The sequence below is a fragment of the Pseudophryne corroboree genome, chromosome 2, assembly GCF_028390025.1.
Source record: "Pseudophryne corroboree isolate aPseCor3 chromosome 2, aPseCor3.hap2, whole genome shotgun sequence".
Classification (NCBI taxonomy): domain Eukaryota; kingdom Metazoa; phylum Chordata; class Amphibia; order Anura; family Myobatrachidae; genus Pseudophryne; species Pseudophryne corroboree.
This window is the reverse complement of record NC_086445.1, coordinates 92,231,193-92,254,020: the sequence shown is the minus strand read 5'-3', so window position 1 is coordinate 92,254,020 and position 22,828 is coordinate 92,231,193. Positions and strand designations below refer to the sequence as shown.

Sequence of the window (22,828 nt, the reverse complement as noted above, 5' to 3'; positions counted from 1 at the left end):
GAATTAGGCCCCATGTTCTCACCCCACCAACAGTATCATAGTGGTGCATATTGGGGGTAATTCTGAGTTGATCGCAGCAGGAACATTGGGGGTAATTCCAAGTTGATCGCAGCAGGAATTTTGTTAGCAGTTGGGCAAAACCATGTGCACTGCAGGGGAGGCAGATATAACATGTGCAGTGAGAGTTATATTTGGGTGGGTTATTTTATTTCTGTGCAGGGTAAATACTGGCTGCTTTATTTTTACACTGCAAATTAGATTGCAGATTGAACACACCACACCCAAATCTAACTCTCTCTGCACATGTTAAATCTGCCTCCCCTGCAGTGCACATGGGCCCTCATTCCGAGTTGTTCGCTCGTTCTTTTTCATCGCATCGCAGTGAAAATCTGCTTAGTACGCATGCGCAAAGTTCGCACTGCGACTGCGCCAAGTAACTTTACTATGAAGAAAGTATTTTTACTCACGGCTTTTTCTTCGCTCCGGCGATCGTAATGTGATTGACAGGAAATGGGTGTTACTGGGCGGAAACACGGCGTTTTAGGGGCGTGTGGCTGAAAACGCTACCGTTTCCGGAAAAAACGCAGGAGTGGCTGGAGAAACGGTGGGAGTGCCTGGCCGAACGCTGGGTGTGTTTGTGACGTCAAACCAGGAACGACAAGCACTGAACTGAACGCAGATGCCGAGTAAGTCTGGAGCTACTCTGAAACTGCTAAGTAGTTAGTAATCGCAATATTGCGAATACATCGGTCGCAATTTTAAGAAGCTAAGATACACTCCCAGTAGGCGGCGGCTTAGCGTGTGTAACTCTGCTAAATTCGCCTTGCGACCGATCAACTCGGAATGAGGGCCATGGTTTTGCCCAACTGCTAACAAAATTCCTGCTGCGATCAACTTGGAATTACCCCCTTTGTTAGCAGTTGGGCAAAACCATGTGCACTGCAGGGGAGGCAGATGTAACATGTGCAGAGAGAGTTAGATTTGGGTGGGTTATTTTGTTTCTGTGCAGGGTAAATACTGGCTGCTTTATTATTACACTGCAATTTAGATTGCAGATTGAACACACCACACCCAAATTTAACTCTCTCTGCACATGTTATATCTGCCTCCCCTGCAGTGCACATGGTTTTGCCCAACTGCTAACAAAGTTCCTGCTGCGATCAACTCAGAATTGCCCCCAACATCTGTAATTCCGCCAATGGTAAATATAATAATATACTGTAGACATAAGGAGCCCAAATAAAAGTGTAATCTTTATCATTTCCATAATAATTATTATGGGATTTTTTTTTTTATATATATATATATATATATATATATATATATATATATATCGCCAGAGTGTCCTTAACGCCATGCAGCGAATACCATAATTAGTTCAAAGGATCTGGCTAAAAACCCTGTCTCACTTTCCATGCGGCTTTGATATCGGATTTCTATCTATTTGCCACAATCACAAATTGTGTATTTTCTGTTAGTATCCAATGCAAGGATTCAGATCTCTTCCTGTTGTTGGTTCTCTGCAGCCTGAGTGATGGGCTCGTGTCCCCGGGGGAATTATGCTCTCCATCATATTTCCATTGCCCAGGAGGAAACAACATTGGATAATGAATGATGGTTCTTCAGCTGCATGTATTTCTACATAGACAAATGTCAGGGAGCGCCAGGAACCTCTATTGCTGTATCATTCGCTATACAATTATTCCTGCTACAGTACACTACAGCCAGTCACACAGCCACCATATAGCACAGTACAATATATCATCTTAGCATATGACGTAACTCAGCCAGTACTCCAAGCAGACCACTAACAGGAAGACAAATGGGCTGTTTTGCTTGTAATTAGTGTCATGTTATGATATGAATGGCGGCAAATATGTATATTAGATACTGGATGTGATTTAAAGGACAACACATTTAGAAAATCAACATTTTGTGCATCAGAAGATAATGGTAATATGTACTTTAATTTTAAGCTGGCGCACGTGTACACCAATATCCGTGCCAGCGAATTGGCAAGATATCAGAGGATTGGCATGCCAAAGATTCATTTAAAAACTGTGAACAGATCCTGGAGTTTGGTTTGAATTCTCCAATAATTTCAGGTATATTATTTATCTACTGTCGGTAATTCACGGCAGCTCTCCCCTGGTCTCGCCTCAGCATCTCCCCGTCCTTGCCTCCTCTCGACCATTTATACTTAATTTTATAATTATAGATGTGTATATATATATATATATATATATATATATACACACACACACACACACACACACACACACACACACACACACACACACACACACACACACAAAAAGTATAGCATGAAACAGGGTCACACTAGATCCAAAATGTTGCTTCTTCCACTATATAAAGGAATATGTTTATTGCAATCTCCTGGGGAGCCATCTATTGTTTGGATTATATTACCTTTTTATTCTGGCAACCGGGGTTAATATATTTTTTTTGAAAATGTCATTAATCAGTATTCAAATGTGGATGGAATAATTATTACTGCTAAGCATCATAATCCGATACTACAGTATAGTCCCCAGTTTACAGGCGTTTTCCACCATCAGACGACCTGATTTACACTATCAGCTTGTTTATGTCCTCTTGCAATGTTTGCTAAATGCCAGGGTTGGAAAAAAATAAAAAACAAACAAAGTTTTATTGGTTTAAACCGTTTTCTTTGTTTAAACCATTATATTAGTTTTTTTGCATCAATGTTTTAATGAAAAAAAAATGGAATCCTGCTTATTATATTAATACCGTTAAACATTGCTATAGTATGCATTAGAAACTTGATCAACCATGTTTTAATGCTTTCTTGCATTAACTATACAAAGTTATTAGGCTTTAATATGGTTTATTTTACATATTTCAATAAAACCATTTTTACTGCTTCTTATTCCTATTACATCTGAATATATCTTCTAGATACAGTGGACTAAACATATTAAAACATACAAAGTGCACTCAGAGACATCTCAATAGGACTGAAGGTACTGAATTGAAATAAACATGAAGGAGACTAACCAGGAGGCGTTTCTGTGTGTTTTGCCTCTTTAATGTGTTGGAATTGTTTACACTTTAAGATTGAGAATGTTAGTTGTGGTTTATCCTGTCCATGTAGGGTTGTTAAGGGAGGAGTTTGTGGAGTCTTAGCTGATGCTAGGCAGATTTATTACCTCTCTGATCTAGGGATGGCCATCGACCACAGATGATTCCTAATCATTGATGGTTTATGGCCAATGACGAATGCTTTTGCCATCAATGGGAGAGAACCAGATGGTTTCCCACCATCGATGGCACAGCATAAACAATTGTTTTTTTTTACATTTTTTTTTTTGCAAGGTGTCGGGTCTCAGAGCATAGCTCCGCCCCTGACTCACGCGAAGCCTGCCCATGGGCGGTGATTGGTCCGCAGGTCATTCACTGACATGACATGGATGACCATCGATGAGTGAAACCATCAATGGTCTTCCATAGTTGGTGACCATTGATGGACACTCACAGTTTTTTCATCGATGGCAACCATCAATGGTGAACACACTGATTTCCATCCCTACTCTGATCTGATTTACCCTCCCTATATCTCTGTAGTGTGTGTGAATTTACTGTATTGGTTCAGCTCAATCAAATGAAGTCCCCAAGCAACAAGAATATGGAATTATAGTGGAAGGATTTCCTTATAATAGGCTTTTGTTAATAGGTCATGGCACCGTGCCAAAAAACAAAAAGACACAGCCCTACTAAATGCATTGCTTTAGCTTTCCTAATCTCAAAATTGAAGCGCTGGTAATCAAGTGTTTAATGTAAAATAGAATAATACAAACACATCGGCCTGTACATAGATAAAATACAACAATAGGACAGTTTTAAAAGAAAAAGGTACATTTCTTGATATACTGAATTCCAACCAAGCACAGGAAGGTGTTAATGAAGCAGTCAATATGTTAGTAGTGTGAATGTCTAGCTTGTTAAATGCTCCCAGTACTCACATGGTTAGTGGGTATTAAAGGACGTATTTGTCACAATCTGTATCTCAGATGCGGATGGGATGTAATAAAATCACCCTAATCCGCAATGCGATAATTTGATACTTTGCAGGGATGTATCATTATCCAATGCAGGGATAGAGCTTGCGAGAAAGCTCTGTCCTTAAAAATCCACTCTGCAGACTTCTTGGGGTATTTTTCACAAAAAACACCCAGAGTATGTGTTGCGCATGCACTGCCGTGGACAGATACCCCAGATCCATCTTTTCCAGTGGGCTTAATGTGCGGTTGCCATGGGCCACCGCTAGTACTCCCCTCTCCCCTCCCATCATCACATCCTCCTCTGCCCGCACACCTCTACCTGGACATCAGAGCAGTTGCAGCCGGTAGCACATCCCCCCCTTCCCTAGGTCATCATCACCTAAGACACGCGGCCGACAGCACCCCCACGGGCATAAGACTCACCATATCAGTAAACCCCACCCCCCTTGGCCATCCCAGCCACTGTTAGAATATCCCCCCAGGAGCACCTGTGCATTGCTTTGCCAGGGGCCTACACTGATGTGAAGATGGACCTGGGGTGCCCCCCCCTCCCTTTACTTACCTAGTGATCAGGACCGGTGCACTCCCGTCATACCAGCTCTATAAGCCAGTCATCTGATGTCTCTGCTGTAAACTGAGATGCCGTTTTACAGCAGAGAACAGCTGACAGGTCACAGTGCAGGAAGCCAGCAATCAGATGACCGGAGGCATGGAGGACCTCACCAGGACACTGATCACCAAACCAAGGGGGCCTTTAGGTCAGTGGTTCCCAAACTTTCTTGAATCACGGTGCCTTAGAGGATCAGGATTTTTTTCATGGCACCACTAGGGTAAAAGTTTTTCTGCTGTGGGGTACACTGGGCTCCACAATGAATGGACAATGGGGTGTAGAGTAGGATCTTGATCCGAAGCACCAACAGGCTCAAAAGCTTTGACCCTCTTCCCAAGATGCATAGCGCCGCCTCCTATATCACCCCGCCTCCGTGCACAGGAGCTCAGTTTGTAGTTGGTGCTTGCAGTGCAAGCATGTGACAGGAAGAGCTGCTCACAGCAGCTCTACAAAAAGCTTTTTCTAAGGAAAAAAGAAGACTATTTGAGCTGCAGAAGAGGCACAGATTGTGCTGGATGTCAGTAGACATTGCCTGCTGCAGCTCCAGCTCTCCCCAGTGGCGCTGTACACTCCCGAGCCCTGGTTGCCGGGTACCTACAGCTGGAGGCTCCGGTTTTCTTCACGTTAGACACACACGGCTGGGGCTCTCCAGGATCGAGTGGCCGCGCTTCGGGAGGTGGTAAGTGGGTCCCCAGTCTTTATCGCGATTAGGCGCGGTCAGTGGGAGGCGGGCTGCGCGCGCTGGCCGTGGACACTGTGGCAGTACAGGCGATCCCACTAGAGCACCAGCGCATGGGCGCAGGTCAGGTTTTCTCTCTAAACCAATTCTTATATCGCCCACAGTACCCGGTGGTTTTGCCAGCAGAGGGGATAAGGCTTAGACCTGAAGCCCCTCCCCCAGCCCCAGGGCGCCATTTCTAGCAAGTGTTCCCGCCCTGGAGCTGCATATCTGTCTTTTCCTCACTACCTGGCAGTGTCTGCGGCGCCATTACTCCTCAGCTCACTGTTCCTGGGACTGCTTGGGCAAATCCTCCTATGTAAAGCCGCCTGGTTGTCAGTGCTGTGACTTTACATGACACTTAAGTATTCTACCTGCCTTTTAGTCAGTGATAGTTAAGAAAGAGTGCACTTAGTCAGAGTTTCCTAGTACAATTACCCTGTGAAATACATCCAGTTCTTACTGTGTACTGTTATATCTATTGTTATATAGCTGTGTAAGCTAGTCCAGTGCAGTATTATTGTCAGTAATAACCTCTGCATTGTACAAACTGTGACTTTCTGTGTGTGCATTTGATAGCTGAGTGGTGTCCATTTCGTGTCTTTCACTCAACCTGCTATCCCTATATTCCATAACCTGAGGGGGCTTGGTGCGTAAGGTGTTATCTAATGTAGGATTTTCACAAAGATATACTGTATTACGTATTTTTCTCTGTGATTTAGTCACCATATCTCTCCTTTATCTCTGCTAGTGCTGACTACACTGCGCAGGGGTTTGGGTTTAGAGATATAGTGCTGCTAATAATTGTACTGTGTTACCTCATACTGCTGCAAGTTATATCATGTCTGCTTCTGTCTGAAAGTAACGGTTCTGGGGCTGAACACACTGCAGGTGTTGCTGATGCCACGGGGCCATATGAGGAGAATATAGCAGTTGTGGGCTCTGGTTCTGGGGGCTCCTTGCCCCCCAGTGGGACTGTGGCAACGGAGGCACATACTGACCCACCGTGGGCCGCTTTTTCCACGCTTCTGCATACGCTAGTTCATAAACTAACTCCCCCTATGGGACCCCCAATGCCGGTACAACCGTATGTGGTCCCTGCAGCTAACCCGCCATGGGCGGACGATTTATCTGCTCAGTTGAAAAAGTTGAACCAGTCCTTGACTACTAAAAAGTCTAACCAACGCTCGCCTAAGTCCAAGAGGTCCTCTAAGCGAGCGCTTATCTCCTCACAATCCACTGCTGTCACTGACACCTTGTCTGATGAAGACGGCACATTTACTGGCCCCTCAGGTTCTGACTCAGATACGGCTGATGGGGAGGATAGTTCACATGTGGATGTTCCTGATCTTTTGGAGGCTATTAAATGAATTCTGCAGATTACGGATGATCCCGAGCCATCCGTCCCTCCTAAGAAACCAGATAGGTTCAAGCGTCAGAAGGTGGTTAAGCAAGTTTTACCTCACTCTGACCACCTAGTGGATATACATCAGGAACCCTGGGAAAATCCGGGTACGAAGTTTGTGCCTCAAAAGAAGATGCTGGCTCGCTATCCCCTCGCGCCAGAGCTGTCTAAAAATTGGGAAACGCCTCCTCCAGTAGACTCACATGTGGCTAGGATGGTGGTTTCCTCAGCTCTACCTGTCACTACCGTCACGTCTCTAAAAGAGCCTACGGATAAACGTGTGGAGGGTTGTCTGAAAGTGATTTACACCCTCACGGGTGCTGCACAAAGGCCCACTCTTGCAGCTACATGGGCTGCAGAGGCTATTGAAACATGGGCCTTGGAGTTAGAAGCTGAAATCTCTTCTGACCATGCTAGACTATGCTTGTCATATATTGTCACAGCTTCTCGATATATTAAAGAGGTGGCTTCTGATGCCGGTATCCTAGCAGCCAAGGCCTCTACTACGTCAGTCCTGGCTTGCCGGATATTGTGGCTGAGATCCTGGTCTGTGGATCTGGACTCTAGAAAAACCCTGGAGGTACTCCCTTTCAAGGGAGATATTCTGTTTGGCGAGGACTTAAATAAGATTGTGGCTGACTTGGCTACTGCCAAAACTGCCTCTCTGCCTAATACCGCTCCTTCTGTGTCGAAGGCTAGAGGTACGTCCTTTCGCCCCTTTCGTCCTTCAGGTAAAGCAAAAGGTCAGGCATACCATAAGCAGGCCTGCACTTCCAAACCTGGTAAGCCGAAGCCCAAAAGATCCTGGGCTGCCCATCAGCCAGCTGCCAAGACCGATAAGCCTGCCGCATGATGGGGCGGGCCTCCCCCTGGGGTATCCCAGGGTGGGGGGACGGCTTCTAGGGTATACCCAGGAATGGCTGAAGACCACTTCAGATGCCTGGGTACGGGAAGTAGTCACTCGAGGTTACGCCATAGCCTTCAAATACCGACCCCCTCATCAATTTTGCCAGACAGACGTCCCTTTGGACCAGACAAAGGCAAAAACTCTACACTCGGTGGTACAGACCCTCCTGGATACAAGAGTCGTAGTACAGGTGCCTCTTGCTCAGAGGGGCCAGGGGTACTATTCTCCGCTGTTTCTAGTCCCGAAACGAATGGGTTCTCCGGCCCATTCTCATCCTCAAGGCATTGAACAGGTTTGTGAAGGTTTCCAAGTTCCGTATGGAAACCCTTCGCTGTATAGTTCTGGCCTTGGAACCTGGGGACTACATGGTCTCCCTGGATAAACAGGATGCTTACCTGCATATTCCTATAGCAGTGTCACATCAACAATACCTGAGGTTCGCTATTGGCAACCTACATTACTAGTTTCGGGCGTTACCTTTTGGTTTAACAACGGCTCCGCGAGTCTTCACCAAAATTATGGCGGTGATGACGGTGGTACTCCGCCGTCAAGGGGTCAGGATACTGCCGTATCTGGATGACTTGTTAATCCTGGCAAATTCCCCAGATCTTCTCCTGTGTCATCTGTATATGACGGTCCGGTTTCTACAAGCCCACGGGTGGCTCATCAACTGGAAGAAATCCTCCCTGGTCCCTGCTCAGAGCATGGTGCACCTGGGAGCGTTGTTGGATACTCACAACCAGAGGTTGTTCTTGTCTCAGGAGAAAGTCCTGAAGATTCAGGACAGGATTCGTTGCTTCCATTCTCGTCCGCAAGTGTCGATACATTCGGCAATGCAGGTGCTGGGTCTAATGGTATCAGCATTCGACATGGTGGAGTATGCTCAATTCCATTCTTGCCCCCTCCAGAGGCTGATTCTATCCAAGTGGGACGGCCTGCCTCACCGGATCAGATCTCAAATGATCTTCTTGACTCCGGAGGTCAGTCTGTCGCTACACTAGTGGCTCCGAGACCAACGATTGTGCAGGGGTCGTCCCTTCTGGATATCCAACTGGGTCCTGTTGACGACAGATGCCAGTCTGAGAGGTTGGGGCGCAGTGCTGGAGCAACACTCCCTTCAGGGTCGTCGGACCAAAGAGGAATCTCTCCTCTCGATCAACATTCTGGAATTGTGGGCGGTCTTCAATGCGTTGAACCTGGCCCAGCATTTAATTCAGAACCGTCCTGTTCAAGTACAGTCGGACAACGCCACCACAGCGGCTTACATAAATCATCAAGGCGGCACTCGAAGCCGTTTGGCAATAAAGGTAGTTTCATGGATTCTACAGTGGGCAGAATGCCATCTACCGGCCATATCGGCAATATTCATTCCGGGAGTCCTGAATTGGGAAGCGGACTTTCTCAGTTGTCAGGACGTGTTTCAACTCATAGTGGAAAGGTGGGGCCTTCCAGACGTAGATCTGATGGCGTCTCGACACAATCGCAAAGTTACGGTCTTCGGAGCAAGGACAAGGGATCCTCAAGCAGCATTCGTGGATGCGCTGTCGGTACCGTGGAGGTTTCAGCTGCCGTACGTGTTCCCTCCGGTGTCACTCCTGCCCAGGGTAATTCGGAAGTTCAAGCAAGAAAAAGGAATTCTGCTTCTCATAGCTCCAGCGTGGCCCAGACCGCACTGGTTCTCAGACCTGCAAGGCCTTTCGTCGGAGCGTCCAATTTTACTTCCACAACGCCCAGACCTCCTTGTTCAGGGCCCCTGTGTCTACCAGGACCAAGCCCGGCTGTCTTTGACGGCGTGGCTCTTGAAGCTTCCGTCTTAAGGGCTAAAGGTTTTCTGAGGCGGTCATTAAAACTATGTTGCGGGCCCGGAAACCGGCTTCGGCTTGAATTTACTACAGGGTCTGGTATTCTTACTTTGTTTGGTGCTTATCTAACAATTATGACACTTCCAAGTTTAGTATAGCCAAGTTGTTGGCTTTTCTTCAGCAGGGCCTGGACTTAGGCCTGCGTCTGGCCTCCCTCAAGGTTCAAATTTCTGCCTTTTCGGTGTGGTTTCAAAGAAAAATTGTGACCTTACCTGATGTGCATACCTTTACTCAGGGCGTGTTGGGTATCCAACCTCCCTATGTCCCGCCTGTGGCTCCATGGGACTTGTCGGTGGTTTTGGAGGCGTTACAAGAGTCTCCGTTTGAACCTCTTGGTTCAGCTGCCCTTAAGTGGCTTTCCATTAAGGTGGTGTTTCTGCTGGCTATTGCTTCAGCTAGAAGAGTGTCGGATTTGGGTGCCATGTTCTGTAGTTCCCCATATCTGATATTTCACCGTAACCGGGCATTTCTTAGGACTCGTCCCGGCTATCTACCTAAGGTGGTTTCTTCGGTCCACCTTTATCAGGAGATTGTAGTTCCGGCACTTGTTTCTCCTGATCTGTCTCCCAAAGAGCGGTCTTTGGATGTGGTACGGGCTCTCCGTATCTATGTGAAGAGAACTGCTCTTATTAGGAAATCTGATTCTCTTTTTGTAGTGTTTGGGTTTCTCAAACGTGGCTGGCCTGCTCACAAGCAAACTCCGGCCAGCTGGATTAGAATGGTGATTGCACATGCTTATATGAAGGCTGGTCTCTCTGCTCCTGATCACATTATGGCCCATTCTACTCGGTCTATTGGACCTTCTTGGGCGGCCCAATGTGGTGCGACCCTTGAACAATTGTGCAAGGCGGCAACGTGGTACTCTGTGAACACATTCATAAGGTTCTATGCCTTCGATACTGCCGCTTCCCAGGATGCTTCCTTTGGACGCAGGGTTCTTGTGCCCGCTACAGTGCATCCCCTCCCATAAGGAACTGCTTTAGGACATCCCCATTGTCCATTCCTTGTGGAGCCCAGTGTACCCCGCAGCAGAAAATGAGTTTTATGGTAAGAACTTACCTTTGTTAAAACTCTTTCGGCGAGGTACACTGGGCTCCACAAGGCGCCCACCCTGACGCACTTAGCTTCTTTGGGTTGGTATGGCATTAGCCGCTGACACTTCTCCTGTCGGGAGAGTGTGGTGTTTGTGGCAACTGGCAGTTGTCGTCTCTTTTACTTGCTACTGCATTGGGCTGGTTAACAAAACTGAGCTCCTGTGCACGGTGATATAGGAGGCGGCGCTATGCATCTTGGGAAGAAAGTCAAAGCTTTTGAGCCTGTTGGTGCTTCGGATCAAGATCCTACTCTACACCCCATTGTCCATTCCTTGTGGAACCCAGTGTACCTCACATAAAGAGTTTTAACAAAGGTAAGTTCTTACCATGAAACTCGTTTTTATTGATGGATTTGGAACAAAATATTAAATTAAGGAAATTTAGCCTACCTGTCATCTTTAGGGTCAGTTATGTGGTGGTGTACAGAATTGTATTTCTGATTGCCCACCTGTTTTATGATTGGCAGCCACCAGTACTGGTTTTGCCTATCACTTTGATGATAAATAATTTGATTTGGTACTGGATCAACAGCCCAAGGCACCCCTGCAAGAGCCTCGTGGCACCCCAGTGTGCCTAGGCAGACAGTTTGGGAACCACTGCTTTAGGTAAATAATAAAAAACATATATATATATATATATATATATATATAAAATTTATTTTTATTTTTTTAGGGTGATCAGCGTCTCATCTTATAAGACACACATGGCTAATCACAGGTGCTTGTTCCCTACTCTGCTCTGTGGATAACTCTATCTGGATACCGCAATCAGAATTATTACAGGGCTCCCTCTGGTATATTTTTACTTTTATTTTTTAGTAAATTCGGCCAATCACAAGTAAAGGAAATGCAATATGATTACTAAAAAAATGCAAATTAAAGGGTTTGGAGTAGATTTTGATAAACACTGCTCCAAAGGCCCTTCAGTACATTTGAGTGAAACTACAATAATGTGAAATACCCTTTTTCACATTATTTTAGTAAAAATAATATTAATAACTATGCCCGTATAAACGATCCACAAGCAGATAGACAGTAACAGATAGTTCTCTTCTCGGCTGCTGGTGCAGTCCTGTAGTGCAGCTTTTTCCTGAGGATATACAATAGATGTCAGTCTCTGCAGTGTTACCCAAGGACAAAAAGGGATCCCGGCTGAAGCGATTTAAACCAATCCTTGACGCATTTCCCCACCTGACAAAGGTATCAGCGGCTTCCTCAGAACCTTCAGAACTATCCGTTCCTTTCTATCTGCTTGTGTATAGTTTTATAAAAAAGGACAGAGGAGCCATTCAAGTTGCCTCACTGAGTACCAATTATGCTGAACTCACTACCTGGCCAGGAATCTATGCAGGACTAGGTAACTATACATTGCTCGAATACCTACTAACCATGTGAGTACTGGGAACTTTTATCAAGCTAGCCATGTGTGCTACATAGTGACTGCTTCATTAAAACCTTCCTGTTCTTGGCTGGTATTCAGCGTATCACGGAGTATACCTTTTTTATTACAAAACTGTCCTATTGTTGTAATTTTATCTATGTACCGGCAGGTGTGTTTGTATAATTCTATTTTACATTAAACTCTTGTTCACCAGCACTTCAGTGTTGAAATTAGTTGTTTGTTTAAGGGCTGAGTATTCCCTTTCTGATCGCATCAGGCAAACAGGGTTATACAGTATTTATTGGCGATCAGCGCCAAGTTCTTTTTTTGTTACTTTATTTTCCCTGCTTCCTATTATAATTTATAGAAAAACTTTATTTTGTCTAGATGCAGTTGCTTACTTTTATTACTCCAAAGTACCACAGAACACTGCCCTTTGGAGACCGTTTATTATACAAGACCTGGGGCATGTACAGATGTATAAAGTTGGAGTTGAAGTTTTAAGAAAGTATAGTTTTCATTTTGCAATGTACGATGTCTATCAGCAACAAAAGTCTAAGGGGTCTATTTACTAATCCTTGGATGGAGATAAAGTGGAAGGAGATAAAGTAGCAACCAACCAGCTACTAACTGTCATTTTTCAAACACAGCCTGTAACATAGCAGTTAGAAATGAGCGGATTCGGTTTTACTCGGATTTACTCGGTTCTCAAAATGGCATCTTATTGGCTCACGGATGTCACGTGTTTTGGATAGCCAATCAGATGCCGTTTTAAGAACCGAGTAAATCCGAGTAAAACCGAATCCGCTCATCTCTAAGTTAGACACTGATTGGCTGGTACTTTATCTCCGTCAACTGCTTAGTAAAAGTAGCCCATTGTAGCTCTTCCATTCACAAGCCACCCATACTTCTGTATCAGTTTGGGACTCATTGCCTATACTACTTTGTGGGCCATAATTTAACAATAGATGGAGAGCTTTTGGTTGCCTACCTTTGTTGTGTAGCCTAATGGTTTGTCCCTTTCATTTCAACACAGACGGGCCCCGGAAAACAGATTGTGTCATCGACGGCAAACACTACTACGGGAAAAGGGTAGAAGACAAGCCAACCGGGGACCAGCTTATATGTTCAGTGACCGCTCCACTAACCTTTCAGCTAACGAAGAACGGTTTTTGGACGCGGCGGAGTACGGGAACATCCCTGTGGTCCGGAAAATGGTGGAGGAATGTCACTCTTTAAATGTGAATTGTGTGGACTACATGGGGCAAAATGCCTTGCAACTAGCCGTTGCTAATGAGCACTTGGAAATTACAGAGCTTCTGCTTAAGAAAGAGAACTTAGCGCGGGTAGGCGATGCATTGCTCCTGGCGATCAGCAAAGGGTATGTACGGATAGTGGAAGCCATTCTTGGCCACCCGTCCTTTGCCGAAGGGAAGCGCCTCACCACAAGCCCTAGTCAGTCGGAATTCCAACAGGATGACTTCTACGCCTACGATGAGGACGGGACAAGATTCTCCCAAGATATCACGCCTATTATTTTGGCCGCTCACTGTCAGGAATATGAAATAGTCCATACGCTTCTTAGGAAAGGAGCCCGAATTGAGAGGCCTCACAATTATTTTTGTAAATGCAGCGAATGTAATGAAAAACAAAAGCACGACTCCTTCAGCCACTCCAGGTCAAGAATCAATGCATATAAAGGACTTGCCAGCCCAGCTTATCTATCATTATCCAGCGAAGACCCAGTAATGACAGCCTTAGAGCTCAGTAATGAGTTGGCTCTTCTAGCAAACATTGAAAAAGAATTCAAGGTGGGTACAGTATGGTGCACAGATGTCAGCTGCATGAACAGAAAACATACATAGGGAGATTTATTAAGGCCGTACGGTCCGAGTGATAATTGAGTTCCTGTTTGGTGAATTGTGCTAATATGGCAAATATATAGATATAAATGTCTGTAACCCTGCCCGGTGTCCTCACAGCAGCAAAGCTGAATGCACAATGACTGAAGGTGCTGCACTCGGAACATATAAATGCTCAAAGCTGTAGAGTAACCCCAACGTTTCAGTGCCTTATTGTCGCTGTCATCAGGAATCTAAAAATATGTCTGCCAAAATAGACTTTATGGCTATAGCAAAGCCGCATTTTTTAAAACAGGTGCAAAAATTATAATATATAAAAAGATTATATATATATATATATATATATATATATATATAGAAACATAGAATTTGACGGCAGATAAGAACCACTTGGCCCATCTAGTCTGCCCATTTTATCTAGTCTGCCCATTATATGTATATATATATATATATATATATATATATAGAGAGAGAGAGAGAGAGAGAGTGAGTCTCTGAGTGCTGCCTCGTTTTTGCAAGATGTGTGTGGGGATGCAACACCCTAGAGGAGGGCACCGTAGCAAGTGAGCCCTACGAGAGCGCCGGCAAATTTGTATATATATCAGCAGAATAGGCAATACCCCTAAATTCTGCGAAAATGTCCCTTTTATTTGCAGGAATTAGGGATTTTTGCCTTTGTTAAATAGACCCCTTAGTCTTTATCTTTCTTATAACAAGGATGTACTGTAGCTCTGAATCCTGCTGCTGTGTTATGAACGTGTTTGCCCTTAGCATTCTGCAGACTTAATTAATTAAGCCTTAATGTATTAAATTCCATTCTTATCACAGCCTTTCAATTATGTAGTAGAAGTGGGAAGATAATTCCTATTACAAAATTGGCATAGTCAGGTATTATTCAGCAGTAGTACTGTAGGTAGCTGTAAGTTGCTGGTCTAGGGATTTGCTTCCTTGGGGATCATTTGGAACAGATATCTGTACAACCAAATCATGATCTGGAGAGGACAGTCCAAAGTGAGCGGTGAAATCTCCCTTCAGCTAGGGGTATAACTGCACCTAAGGCAGGAGATACAATGGCAACAGGGTGCAAAAGCACAAACTGGCCGCAGCACCATCGCCACACCACTAGGTAGGCATCACATGGACCAATTGTGTCTGCCAATGAGGGTATTGTCTGCCAGTCTGTGCAGACAACTTGTCATGGGTTGGCTCAAAATTACCAACAATCCTGATTGGATATGATAGATATCCCAAAAGTCTTTCTCTGCAGTCAGGGCTGGAGCTAGGGTGTTTGGCGCCCCCTGCAAACTATAAATTTGCGCTCTCCCATACTTTACAAAGGGACAGCGCACGTCGAAAAAGGGATGTGGTCTCACAAGGAAGGGGCATGGCCATACAATTGTACCCCCATTTAAAACGCCTCCAGTAGTGGCGCTGCTTACACATAACACCGCAGTTGTAGCACAGCTTACACATAATGACCCCAGTAGTAGCGCCGCTTACACATAACGACCCCAGTAGTAGTGCCGCTTACACATATAGACCCCAGTAGTAGCGCCGCTTACACATAACGACCCCAGTAGTAGTGCCGCTTACACATAACGACCCCAGTAGTAGTGCCGCTTACACATAACGACCCCAGTAGTAGTGCCGCTTACACATAACGACCCCAGTAGTAGTGCCGCTTACACATAACGACCCCAGTAGTAGTGCCGCTTACACATAACGACCCCAGTAGTAGTGCCGCTTACACATATAGACCCCAGTAGTAGCGCCGCTTACACATAACAACCCCAGTAGTAGCACAGCTTACACATAACGACCCCAGTAGCAGCGCCGCTTACACATAACGACCCCAGTAGTAGCGCCGCTTACACATAATGACCCCAGTAGTAGTGCAGCTTACACATAACACCCCAATAGTAGCGCCGCTTACACATAATAAACCCAGTAGTAGCGCCGTTTACACATAATGACCCCAGTAGTAGCGCAGCTTACACATAATAAACCTAGTAGTAGCGCAGCTTACACGTAACACCCCAGTAGTAGCGTAGCTTACACGTAACACCCCAGTAGTAGCGTAGCTTACATGTAACGCCCCAGTAGTAGCGAAGCTTACATGTAACGCCCCAGTAGTAGCGTAGCTTACACGTAACACCCCAGTAGTAGCGTAGCTTACATGTAACGCCCCAGTAGTAGCGTAGCTTACATGTAACGCCCCAGTAGTAGTGTAGCTTACATGTAACGCCCCAGTAGTAGCATAGCTTACATGTAATGCCCCAGTAATAGCATAGCTTACACGTAACACCCTAGTAGTAGCGCATCTTGCACGCAACGCCCCAGTAGTAACACCACAGTAGTAATGCCCCAGTAGTAGCGCAGCTTACATGTAACACCCCAGTAGTAACGCCCCAGTAGTAGCACAGCTTCCACGTAACGCCCCAGTAGTAGCGCAGCTTACATGTAACGCCCACAGAACTGCAGTTTATTCACACCCCCCGCCCCCGTACACATACACATACAGTACATACATATACACACACACACTCACACACACACACTTTCTCACTTACTCTCCCTGGCTGGCAGGATCTGGAGCAGCACCTCCTCTGTGGCACTGCAGTCTGATGGTCCGATGTAGCCCCGCCCCTCCGCCCATTTAGCTCTGCCCCCTCTGTCCATGTAGGTCTGCCCCCTCCATCCGATCTGTCACAGGAGGGGAAGGGTAGAGGAGGCTTTCAGCTGCCGGCGCTGCTGCCTGTCATGCAGTGACAGGCAATGACAGGCACAGAGACCGGCAGCAGCAGGTGGCCCAGGCGCAGCAGCGGGGATGCAGACCAGGTACAGCGCCTCTTCTGCCTGGCGCCTACCTGCTCTGCATCCCTTTGCTGAGCGGGTAGCGCTGGGCCTGTCTGCAGTCTCTGTATATGTTGCATACTTAGCAATTTTTCCCCTCTAGCCTCCGGGAGATCCAAGCATGGTCAAGTACGTTCTATAAAATGATGGGTAGAAGCAACTTGTCCACTGGTTCTCTTCTCCACCCTTTTCACTGTTTGATACATCACCCCCCCCCCCCCCCCTCATGTCACCATGACCCCTCCACTACAATGTAATGCGAGATTCTCTACATTGCGTCACAAGCGGAATGGCCACAATGACAATGATTCATAGTGAATCGCAATTATCTGTGATGCTGTAAATCGCATTGTCTCTCCGCTGCATTGTTTATTCAATTGAATAAATAAATAAAAACTACCATTACATATGCGCCCGCTATACTGAAGCCGGCTACAAGACACTACAATAAGACAGATGGAGGCTGTGTGATCAGTTTTAGAATTACTAATACCTGAGAGTAGCCAGAAACAATAAGAGGGGATCTGCTAGACATAACATCACTCATTAATATGCAAACACAGTAGAACATTTGCATTTAAATTCTGCCTTTGTTTGCCAGATACAGTATCTGCTAGTTCTGGTTCAATGAAAATGAAATTGCTATTGGCTTTTGTTAGGGAAATAATAGTGAAATCCTGGCTAATAACTTTGGGGGTAATTCCAAGTTGATCGCAGCAGGAAATTTTATAGCAGTTGGCCAAAACCATGTGCACTGCAGGGGAGGCAGATATAACATGTGCAGAAAGAGTTACATTTGGGTGGGTTATTTTATTTCTGTGCAGGGTAATACTGGCTGCTTTATTTTTACACTGCAAATTAGATTGCAGATTGAACACACCACACCCAAATCTAACTCTCTCTGCACATGTTATATCTGCCTCCCCTGCAGTGCACATGGTTTTGCCCAACTGCTAAAAAAATTCCTGCTGCGATCAACTTGGAATTACCCCCTTTATTCATTTGTTTAATAACTGCACAGATCTTATTCTCTAACATAAAGAAACAAATTGGAATGAAGTTCCGTTTGTCAGGAAGCCAGGTGTAGCTCCAATAACTAAAGCAAGATAAATATGCTAAAACATTCAACAAATCAAAACATACATAATTAAAAAGAGTGTGTGGTTGTTTATTGTATAGCCGATGCTTTTGCCTCTATTATGTTTTCTTGAAGAGATGGATACGTATTTCTATATATCAGTGTATCCTGTAAAAGTACAGTGCTTATATTTATATACTGTATACTTGAGCTCATTTTGAAGACTATAAAGATATAAAGTCGCACTGCTACAGTACAACACTCCCCCCCTCCATGAATATAAAACAACGCATATGCACAATTACTTGTATTAATCTGTGTAAATTGTAGCATTAATCTAAGTTTAAATAAAAAAGGATTGCACACTATAATTTACAATCGTTTTTTTGTGGGACACAGTGTATTCAGTATGTGACACCTGTGGCTGCCTTTTCTTCCAGTGACCTCATACGGTGATGTCACATATACACCTTACCACTATACTATCCCGTTTTCCTAATTGTGTTGTACGAGGATTACCACATTTCAGTAAGACTGAAAGAAGGGCTCTGAAAACTCATGAATGGATTATACCGAAGATACAGTAAATACAAAAGGAAAATTAAAAATATAGGGTGTGTAGGCAAAGAGCAATCTTTGAGACCTTATCTAATTTGTGGGTCATAGCAGGTCACTAATCTACCTTGTTCTGGCCCAGGTCCCCATAGTACAATGTGCTTCAGGGTCCTTCAAGAGCACTAGTTTGAAAGCAAACAAAAAGTGAATGTTGTTTCTAGGTCGACAGGTCAAAAGGTCGACATGAGGTTTGTTTGTTTTTTTGTGTCGCTCGACACATATTACCGTTCCAATCGTAGTCCACGTGGATCGTTAAGTATGAAAAAGTTAAAAAAATAAAAGAAAATGTGAAAAACTCATGTCGACCTAGCACATGTCGACGTAGAAACCCTGTTGACCTTCCAACCCTGTCGACCTAGTGACTGTCAACCTATAGTAGTCGACCTAGACAGTGTAGATCTTCAGACCGGATCCCGCTCTAGTGATAGGGGAGCATTTATGGAGTCCATTCAGTTAGGTGCGATGTTCTGTTCATCACTTCCTGTAGTGGCAGATTGCTCAACCCCTACATCGCCAAGTGCTCCAGTAGAGGTGCATGCAGGAATAGGTGATGTAGAGGTTACTGTATATGACATACTGTATGCAGTGGTGCAAATGGCGGCTACATCGTTCTAGCTACTTGAATCATCCTCATAGTTGGCTGGCCAGGGAAGGGGAATTTCCTACAGGAATGGTTAGTGTAGACACCTGGAGCAATTAAATGCCGTTCTATGGGAGCGCTCATTAATGACACTGGGGAGATGCAGCAAACCTTCTAAAGAGGACAAGTGGAAAAGTCACCCATAGTAACCAACCAGCTTCTAGGTATCATTTATGCAGCAGAGGTTATAAAGCGACAGGCTGATTGGATGCTATTGGCCACTTCTCTATTTTATCAAAGGTGTGACACATCTGCCCCATAGTACAATGTGCTGCAGGGTCCTTCAAGAGCACTATTTTGAAAGCAAACAAAAAGTTAATGTTGTTTTTGAACGCACATGTGACGCGAGGCCTTTATTACACTTCTGCAGGTATATATGTGATTTTTCTTACCAACATAGGAGACAGAAAGTGTATCACTAATGTCCATTAATCAGAGCAGTGCGAGGAACAGTTGTAACAGGATGGTGTCCGGATGATAGATCAACAATGTATTGGTCGCAGGTTCAAAGGGTCAACACGACAATGGTCGACACACAAATGGTCGACACATTTATTTTTTTCACATGTATTGCCAACATTAGCTTGATTTACTATCCGCATTGACATCTGTTGGGAATAGTAACATGTGGCGAGCGAAGCGGTAGCTGAGCAAGTCACCTTGCCCGAAGCGAGCCCATGATGGTTTACGTTTCTACTGACGACGGTCACAGAACATGAAATATACAAGATTTGGCCAAAGAAACATACGTCAAACATTTTTGTGTCGACCATTGTCATTCTGACCATTTGATCCTGCCGACCTCTTCTACCTGTCGACCTTAACCTTTGTCGATATTTCATATGTTGACCTTTTGTACCTGTCAACACTTTGTACCAGTCGACACAAAGCATGTCGACTCTACGGTGTCACCCTATTGACTGTCAACCATAACATTGTAAATCTATTATACCACACCCAACAGGACAATCTCATTTCTCCGCAGATCAGGACTGTTGCTTGCCGGCGCCCATGATATGCAGATAAAGTTTATTTTTTTGTTAACAAAACTGCATGACCCTACGGGCCCATTCATCAGGTTCCTGGCATCCTGTGTGACCTAACAATGATATTTGTCAGCCTGTGTGACATATTCTGCAGCATAATGCACCTATCTCAATTTCTTAAATTATTAATTGTCTTGTCACATCTTGGTTCTGCTCGGCTAAGCCAGTGATGCACTAAGTCTTGTCCACATATGACAGTAGCCAAGGCCCCGATGCACTGGCCAGTTCCATTCTTACCCATAGAAAGTGGGTAATAGACAAAAATACACATGACAGACGTGGGGTATCAATAAAACACAGAGACCACCACCACCACACTGCTAAAGCATATTATAACTGTTATTTCCAGATTGCACAAGTCCTACCGTTTCTGTTCCCTCCCATAGCCCATAGAATGGCACACTGGATGGTCAGGAACCTTAGATGAACGCCTCTGTTACTCCCAATGTTTTTACTGTTTTGTGTCACCTCTTCGATGTGTTTTATGTGTTTTTTTAGAATGACTACAAAAAATTGTCTATGCAATGCAAGGACTTTGTTGTTGGACTTCTAGATTTGTGCAGAAACACAGAGGAGGTGGAAGCGATTTTAAATGGCGACGTAGACGCGAACCTCAGCACCGCAGATGCTAACGGCCGGCCGAGCCTCTGTCGCTTAAAGCTCGCTATTAAGTATGAAGTTAAAAAGGTAGATGCAAAATATATTCATAGCAATGGTTTATTAAACAATCAATATGTACTTTTAGGGGGAGAGGCACGAATGTAAAGTGACAGTTGGCAGCTGATTTGATACATCTCTCCCTAAATCTGAAAACTGTTTCCATTTAGAACGCAGGTAATATAGAGAGGCTGTATCCTCTCAGTGCATTGAATGTAGTTGCAACTTTTGAGGACATCTGGCAGAAGGCAGCCTGAAGGACGCCATGTTCATTGTCAGAGAGGCTGCATATGATTGGCTGTGATCCCCAGGCACCAATCATGTCCATCTTTCTCAGGCTCACAGACCCAGTAAATTGGATCCTGCTGGCGACGCCAATACACCACCTCCTCATTAAGTATAACACGAGTACCCCTTTAGCTAATGCTGTCTTCTTTAGAAAATCCAGCAACAACAAAAGTTAATCATATGATGTAACGTGTTTTGCCTTGGACAGATTTAACCGCAACCGGTTCTAATATGCATTCCAACAAGGAACACATGATTACACGGACCCGTGGGGAAGGTTTATATTGTGTTTCTAAGAAATACTGATAAGCAAAGAAGACACAATAGCTTTTGTTTCTCCTTTAGCAACAAAATTAACATTATATAATTTCCCTACTGACGGCTGCTGCCTATTAAAATAACTCATACTGTAGCTTTATTTAGTATATTTATTGTAAACTATTGTTGCGGCTAAAGCATGTAGATTACACAATGGATGGGAAGTTCCAATGCAGTTTTTGCACATGTTAAACCACAAAACATTCTTAGAACATATTATTGTAGTAGTAATATTATTATTCAAGGAATTATACTTAAAAAATCATGGGGTTACTTAATATCTGTTAAGTTTGACTGCTTCCCTAATTAACTTGAATGTAGTCAATTTTAAATGACTTAATCCCTTAATTTATTTAAATGTATTCCCTTTTCTTCCAAAATACTGCTTTTTTGACCTTCATTTATGTGTCCATGGACTTATGTAAAAAAATACTATAACGAGTGCATTTATTACCAGTTTCACTCCTTTATATTTTTTTATTTAATTGACATTGGTTTATCTGCATTGATGCACGTCCCACCCCTGTATAATGCACGCATCCAAATCAGTCTAAAAGAGAAACAAAATAATGTGGGTACATCATTTACACATCCTTAGCCTTATATGCAGATTTATGAAAAAAATATTCCTGCAGTATCCCCCCAAAACTTCCAATTGCAGGGATCCCCTGCAGACAGAATAAGGAGTGTAAATGTGCTCTCATTGCAATCTATGCTATACTACCACATAATTCCATGTTCAAGCTCATTAAAGACAGAAAGGTGGAAGGGCAGACATCACATGAAAAAGCTGTGTGCTTCCGCGTGGTCCTTCATCTTTCAGAGCTATTTGTCCACGTAAAAATTCTTGTTGCAGTAGATATAAATAGGCTCATTTATCAATAAGTGATAAATTTCACTGGAGTCATAAATTGCACCAGCCAACCAGCTCCTAACTGTCATTTTTCAAACATATGCCCTTATTTATCAATGAGTGATACATTTCACTGTGAGTGATAAATTTCCCCAGCCAATCCGCTCCTGTCATTTTTCAAACACAGTCTGTAACATGGCAGTTAGGAGCTGATTGGCTGGTGCAATTTATCACTCACAGTGAAATTTATCACTCATTGATAAATTAGCCCATTTCTGAACTCTCCCCATACCTGTACCAGTGACTGCCCTAAGCTCTGTGACCTGCATGTTTATATCCATACTAGGCCCAGATTTATGAAGCTTTGGATTGTTATAAATTGCATGGTGATAAAATACCAGCCAATCAGCTCCTATCTGCCATGTTACAGGCTGTGCTTGAAAAATGACAGGAGCTGATTGGTTGGTACTTTATCACCCTGCAATTTATAACTCTCCAAGGTTTGATAAATCTGTGCCTAACTAACCTTCATGTTTGTGTTGAATGCAAAGATTAGTAATTACTGATTAGAAAGATACAGGCAAGAATCTGGAAATGCC

At 44.3% G+C, this 22,828-nt stretch overlaps 1 protein-coding gene across 1 annotated transcript in view; it reads left to right on the top strand.

The window, feature by feature from the left end:
• The window catches only part of TRPC6 (transient receptor potential cation channel subfamily C member 6), a 347,114-nt gene that overhangs the window by 208,301 nt on the left and 115,985 nt on the right, over positions 1–22,828 (top strand). Inside the window, exons 2-3 of the mRNA XM_063951506.1 lie at positions 13,056–13,830; positions 20,612–20,800. Coding sequence (XP_063807576.1) covers positions 13,056–13,830; positions 20,612–20,800 — 964 coding nt within the window. The remainder of the gene's footprint in view (positions 1–13,055; positions 13,831–20,611; positions 20,801–22,828) is intronic.